General features: G+C 41.6%; 1 protein-coding gene and 1 long non-coding RNA gene across 2 annotated transcripts; both read right to left on the reverse strand.

Annotated features, from left to right (window-relative positions):
* Positions 1-2,156: 2,156 nt before the first annotated feature.
* Positions 2,157-3,835, reverse strand: LOC127589258 (uncharacterized). The gene is made up of 2 exons (XR_007959333.1): positions 3,791-3,835; positions 2,157-2,192 (listed from the first exon to the last, which is right to left on the reverse strand). It is a non-coding gene; the product is annotated as an uncharacterized LOC127589258 (long non-coding RNA).
* A 650-nt stretch (positions 3,836-4,485) lies between these two features.
* LOC127589115 (serotonin N-acetyltransferase-like) lies at positions 4,486-6,283 on the reverse strand. The gene is made up of 3 exons (XM_052048139.1): positions 5,761-6,283; positions 5,014-5,168; positions 4,486-4,871 (listed from the first exon to the last, which is right to left on the reverse strand). Exons 1-3 carry the CDS (start codon positions 6,203-6,205, stop codon positions 4,512-4,514), a joined length of 960 nt encoding a protein of 319 aa, XP_051904099.1. The 5' UTR covers positions 6,206-6,283; the 3' UTR covers positions 4,486-4,511.
* Between the last annotated feature and the right edge of the window lie 173 nt (positions 6,284-6,456).

Here is a 6,456-nt window from a genome sequence, read left to right on the forward strand (position 1 = left end):
AAAAAACGACCATGTATAGTAAGGCGTTTTTAGCCGGAAAAAAACCGACCATGTATAGTAAGGCGTTTTTAGACAAAAAAACGACCATGTATAGTAAGGCGTTTTTGGCCGAAAAAAACGACCATGTATAGTAAGGCGTTTTTAGACAAAAAAACGACCATGTATAGTAAGGCATTTTTTGCTGAAAAAAACCCCGACCATGTATAGTAAGGCGTTTTTAGATGGAAAAAAAACGACCATGTATAGTAAGGCGTTTTTAGCCGAAAAAAACGACCATGTATAGTAAGGCGTTTTTAGCCGGAAAAAAAACGACCATGTATAGTAAGGCGTTTTTAGACAAAAAAAACGACCATGTATAGTAAGGCGTTTTTAGACAAAAAAACGACCATGTATAGTAAGGCGTTTTTAGTGGAAAAACACAACCGTGTATAATAAGGCTTTTTTGGCAGAAAAAAACGACCATGTATAGTTAGGCGTTTTTAGACAAAAAAAACGACCATGTATAGTAAGGCGTTTTTAGCTGAAAAAAACGACCATGTATAGTAAGGCGTTTTTAGCCGAAAAAAAACGACCATGTATAGTAAAGCGTTTTTAGATAAAAAAACGACCATGTATAGTAAGGCGTTTTTGGCCGAAAAAAACGACCATGTATAGTAAGGCGTTTTTAGCCGAAAAACACAACCGTGTATAATAAGGCTTTTTTGGCAGAAAAAAACGACCATGTATAGTTAGGCGTTTTTAGACAAAAAAAACGACCATGTATAGTAAGGCGTTTTTAGCTGAAAAAAACGACCATGTATAGTAAGGCGTTTTTAGCCGAAAAAAAACGACCATGTATAGTAAAGCGTTTTTAGATAAAAAAACGACCATGTATAGTAAGGCGTTTTTGGCCGAAAAAAACGACCATGTATAGTAAGGCGTTTTTAGCCGAAAAACACAACCGTGTATAAAAAGGCTTTTTTGGCAGAAAAAAACGACCATGTATAGTTAGGCGTTTTTAGACAAAAAAAACGACCTTACTATACATGGTCGTTTTTTTCGGCTAAAAACGCCTTACTATACATGGTCGTTTCTTTCCGCTAAAAACGCCTTACTATACATGGTCGTTTTTTTCCGCTAAAAACGCCTTACTATACATGGTCGTTTTTTTCGGCTAAAAACGCCTTACTATACATGGTCGTTTTTTTCGGCTAAAAACGCCTTACTATACATGGTCGTTTCTTTCCGCTAAAAACGCCTTACTATACATGGTCGTTTTTTTCGGCCAAAAACGCCTTACTATACATGGTCGTTTTTTTGTCTAAAAACGCCTTACTATACATGGTCGTTTTTTTCCGCCAAAAACGCCTTACTATACATGGTCGTTTTCCGCCAAAAACGCCTTACTATACATGGTCGTTTTTTTCGGCCAAAAACGCCTTACTATACATGGTCGTTTTTTTGTCTAAAAACGCCTTACTATACATGGTCGTTTTTTTTTTCAGCAAAAAATGCCTTACTATACATGGTCGTTTTTTTGTCTAAAAACGCCTTACTATACATGGTCGTTTTTTTGGGCCAAAAACGCCTTACTATACATGGTCATTTTTTTCGTCTAAAAACGCCTTACTATACATGGTCGTTTTTTTCCGCCAAAAACGCCTTACTATACATGGTCGTTTTTTTGTCTAAAAACGCATTACTATACATGGTCGTTTTTTTCCGCCAAAAACGCCTTACTATACATGGTCGTTTTTTTGTCTAAAAACGCCTTACTATACATGGTCGTTTTTTTTGGCCAAAAACGCCTTACTATACATGGTCGTTTTTTTCCGCTAAAAACGCCTTACTATACATGGTCATTTTTTTCCGCTAAAAACGCCTTACTATACATGGTCGTTTTTTTCGGCTAAAAACGCCTTACTATTCATGGTCGTTTTTTTGTCTAAAAACGCCTTACTATACATGGTCGTTTTTTTCCGCCAAAAACGCCTTACTATACATGGTCGTTTTTTTGTCTAAAAACGCCTTACTATACATGGTCGTTTTTTTTGGCCAAAAACGCCTTACTATACATGGTCGTTTTTTTCCGCTAAAAACGCCTTACTATACATGGTCGTTTTTTTCGGCTAAAAACGCCTTACTATACATGGTCGTTTTTTTCGGCTAAAAACGCCTTACTATACATGGTCGTTTCTTTCCGCTAAAAACGCCTTACTATACATGGTCGTTTTTTTCGGCCAAAAACGCCTTACTATACATGGTCGTTTTTTTGTCTAAAAACGCCTTACTATACATGGTCGTTTTTTTCCGCCAAAAACGCCTTACTATACATGGTCGTTTTCCGCCAAAAACGCCTTACTATACATGGTCGTTTTTTTCGGCCAAAAACGCCTTACTATACATGGTCGTTTTTTTGTCTAAAAACGCCTTACTATACATGGTCGTTTTTTTTTTCAGCAAAAAATGCCTTACTATACATGGTCGTTTTTTTGTCTAAAAACGCCTTACTATACATGGTCGTTTTTTTGGGCCAAAAACGCCTTACTATACATGGTCATTTTTTTCGTCTAAAAACGCCTTACTATACATGGTCGTTTTTTTCCGCCAAAAACGCCTTACTATACATGGTCGTTTTTTTGTCTAAAAACGCCTTACTATACATGGTCGTTTTTTTCAGCTAAAAATATCTTACTATACATGGTCGTTTTTTTTGGCCAAAAACGCCTTACTATACATGGTCGTTTTTTTCCGCTAAAAACGCCTTACTATACATGGTCATTTTTTTCCGCTAAAAACGCCTTACTATACATGGTCGTTTTTTTCGGCTAAAAACGCCTTACTATTCATGGTCGTTTTTTTGTCTAAAAACGCCTTACTATACATGGTCGTTTTTTTGGGCCAAAAACGCCTTACTATACATGGTCATTTTTTTGGTCTAAAAACGCCTTACTATACATGGTCGTTTTTTTCAGCTAAAAATATCTTACTATACATGGTCGTTTTTTTTGGCCAATAACGCCTTACTATACATGGTCGTTTTTTTCCACTAAAAACGCCTTACTATACATGGTCGTTTTTTTTGTCTAAAAACGCCTTACTATACATGGTCGTTTTTTTCAGCTAAAAATATCTTACTATACATGGTCGTTTTTTTCCACTAAAAACGCCTTACTATACATGGTCGGTTTTTTTGGCTAAAAACGCCTTACTATACATGGTCGTTTTTTTCGGCAAAAAACGCCTTACTATACATGGTCGTTTTTTTTTTTCAGCAAAAAACGCCTTACTATACATGGTCGTTTTTTTGGGCCAAAAACGCCTTACTATACATGGTCATTTTTTTGGTCTAAAAACGCCTTACTATACATGGTCGTTTTTTTCAGCTAAAAATATCTTACTATACATGGTCGTTTTTTTTGGCCAATAACGCCTTACTATACATGGTCGTTTTTTTCCACTAAAAACGCCTTACTATACATGGTCGTTTTTTTTGTCTAAAAACGCCTTACTATACATGGTCGTTTTTTTCAGCTAAAAATATCTTACTATACATGGTCGTTTTTTTCCACTAAAAACGCCTTACTATACATGGTCGGTTTTTTTGGCTAAAAACGCCTTACTATACATGGTCGTTTTTTTCGGCAAAAAACGCCTTACTATACATGGTCGTTTTTTTTTTCAGCAAAAAACGCCTTACTATACATGGTCGTTTTTTTGGGCCAAAAACGCCTTACTGTACATGGTCATTTTTTTCGGCTAAAAACGTCTTACTATACATGGTCGTTTTTTTTAGCAAAAAATGCCTTACTATACATGGTCGTTTTTTTTCGGCTAAAAACGCCTTACTATACATTTTTACATACATACGTACATATTTTGCCTGACCCTGTACTTTTTTTTTACCAGCATTTCTAAATTTTTTACTTCAGTACAAAGTCCGAGTACTCATGCCACTTCTCGTCCAATGCCTCAGAGACCTTTTTAATCTGCTTGAAGGTTGGTGCCAAGCTGTCTGTGAAAGTGTCTCTGCAGCAACCAGTTTGATGAAATTGCATCGGTTCAGCAATCTGTCGAGTTTGATACGCTCTATTTGACGCTTTTAGAATGTACATCTCAATGCGAATTAACTGGATTTAAACGCAAATGCTTGTTAACGCTCATGAGTCATACGCTTTGAGGATTGGATTAAGGATACCGATTAGATATGACTCATAGACTACAAGGTCAAACTACAGCAGTGGCGGGGAACCTTTTTCCTATCAGCAGCCTGTTGAGCTTTTAAAAGCGCTCCGACGGCTCCACGACAATTATGAAAAAAAAACAAAACACTGAAACGACTCCCAGACAGACGGTCCTCTGCTGGCACGGGCAAATCACTTTATTTGAATTTTCACAGTCAGATGCAATTTAATGTTTAAAGAGGAGCTAACGGGCGGCTCGCTAAACCCCCCCCCAGTGTTGAGCTATGGAGCAGCGATTGAGACATATTGCGTTCATTTAGGCGTGGGGCGATGATGTCACACGTCCATCTACCGGTCGTTGGCGCGGGCAGGCGGCAAAGTCAAGGGAGCGTTGGGGAAGCGGATGGCCTCGCTGTTGCGCCTCATGTAGGCGTGGCCGCTGATCGGGTAGTACATCTCCTTGAAGGTCAAGGCGCCCACCGTGACGGCGCAGCGGCCCAGCACCTTGAAACCCATCTTGCGGTAGAAAGGGACCAGGTGGTCCTCGCACATGAGCACGGCCCGCCGCACGTTGGGCAGGCAGCGCAGGTACTGGAGGTAGCGCCACATCAGGATGGGACCTTTGCCCTGCTGCCGAAAGGTGCGATGGACCGCCAGCACGTGGATGTGCGCGTTGGAGCCGCGCGGCTTGTGGAGCGTCAGGGCCTCCTGAGGAACACTGACTCGCTTAACATTGAAAGCGGCGATAAAAAAAAAAAAAAAAAAAAAGGCAACGCGCATCGCTTCAAATGCCTGCTTTTTGCGTCACACAACCCCCCCGTTCTTCGACATTCCCCCGCAAATGACTTACAGTGGCGAGCCGGTCGCGGTCCCACAGCGAACCGATGATGAAGGCCACCAGTCGGCCCTCCTCGAACCAGCCCATGGAAAATTCCGGACACAGATTGAGGAAGTGACGCACCTCATCCAGGTGCAGTGGACACTCGCCTGACGCAGAGATGAATGCTAGTGGGGGGAGCACACACACACACACACACACACAAACACACACACACACACACAGATTTTTACGAGAGTTCATTGCAAGTCTTTACAATGCTTGTCATTGTATGCGTTGGTCCTTATTATCATTTGATATCTTTTTACAAGTAGGTCGGCGAAAACCTACAAAGGGATCGTAAACGGATTATAAATTTAGGAATCAGGAATAAAGTTCCTGACAGAACAATACACTTTGGAATGCAAACAAGTAGCCCCTTTTGGAGGCAAATAACCAGATTTAGTAACTTTTGAGTCCAAATATCGGACCCCCTGACAGTCCGCAGGCCGTATGTTTGAAAACCTTCTGAGAAGCTCAATCTACAAAGAGATCGAGACCGATTTAAATCGTGGCTAATACGATGAAATGCGACTGGAATGAGCTGCAATAATTTTCCGGGAAGTTTTTTTTTTTTGAATGGTTAATTTACCACGATTTCTTTTGAAAATTAAATCTGCAATATTGAACAAGCGGCAGAAATCCCAGTTAGAAGCGCACAATCTCTTCCAAGCGCAGCCTGCAAGTCCACCCAAAACGGCGAAAAAGGAGACGTCTTACCTTCTCGCTCAATCTCAAACACACTGACGGCATCCTGCGCGTTGAGAGGTCGGACTTCGCTGGCGGGGAGCGTGTGCCTCCTTTGGATGCCGGGCGACACCGAGGGCAACGCTTGCGTGGCTTCGCCGGAGGGTTGAGCCATCAGCGAGGACATGGCGCACTTGAACACCCGCCGGCCGGCCGCCACCCGCCGCTCCAGAAAGGGCCTCGGACGGGAGTCGCTTGGACAGAGCAGACGCGCGGTTTGAGTTTTTAAAGGACGCCCGTGAGTCACGCTCTCTCTCATTTGCATTTGAATATCGCCACGTTGGGTCGAAGGTCGCAGCTGCTCCTGCTGAAGCCCGTCATTTTTTTTTTTTTTTTGTACTCGCACGGATGCAATTTGGGTTTTGTTTCCGCGAGGCATATAATCATCAATCTCCTCCTCCGGCGTATTCATCAACATCCACTCACTGGAGAACCGACGTGAGCGACTAAAAGCAGCTGTTTATGGTTTGGAATTCCAAACCATAACCCCCCCCCCCCCACACACACACACACACATGATGGAGGTCATCATTGAGAGATGCGGTCACTTACTTGTAAAGGTTTGTTTTGGATCTTCTGGTCGAGCAGTTCTCCTTGTCCGACTGGCTCTGCCGGGCACTCGAGCGGCAGGACGGACAGATTATGACAATGAGTCACGTCGCGGAGGAT

This window comes from Hippocampus zosterae, chromosome 17 (assembly GCF_025434085.1).
Source record: "Hippocampus zosterae strain Florida chromosome 17, ASM2543408v3, whole genome shotgun sequence".
Lineage (NCBI taxonomy): Eukaryota > Metazoa > Chordata > Actinopteri > Syngnathiformes > Syngnathidae > Hippocampus > Hippocampus zosterae.

Excerpts from the sequence above, each read along its gene's own strand:
- LOC127589115 (XM_052048139.1), bottom strand. The coding sequence starts at position 6,205 with ATGTTGATGAATACGCCGGAGGAGGAGATTGATGATTATATGCCTCGC. Across the intron at positions 5,169-5,760 it reads GTTTGAGATTGAGCGAGAAG|CATTCATCTCTGCGTCAGGC; the intron begins GTAAGACGTCTC and ends TCCCCCCACTAG. Across the intron at positions 4,872-5,013 it reads ACCGCGACCGGCTCGCCACT|GAGGCCCTGACGCTCCACAA; the intron begins GTAAGTCATTTG and ends AGTGTTCCTCAG.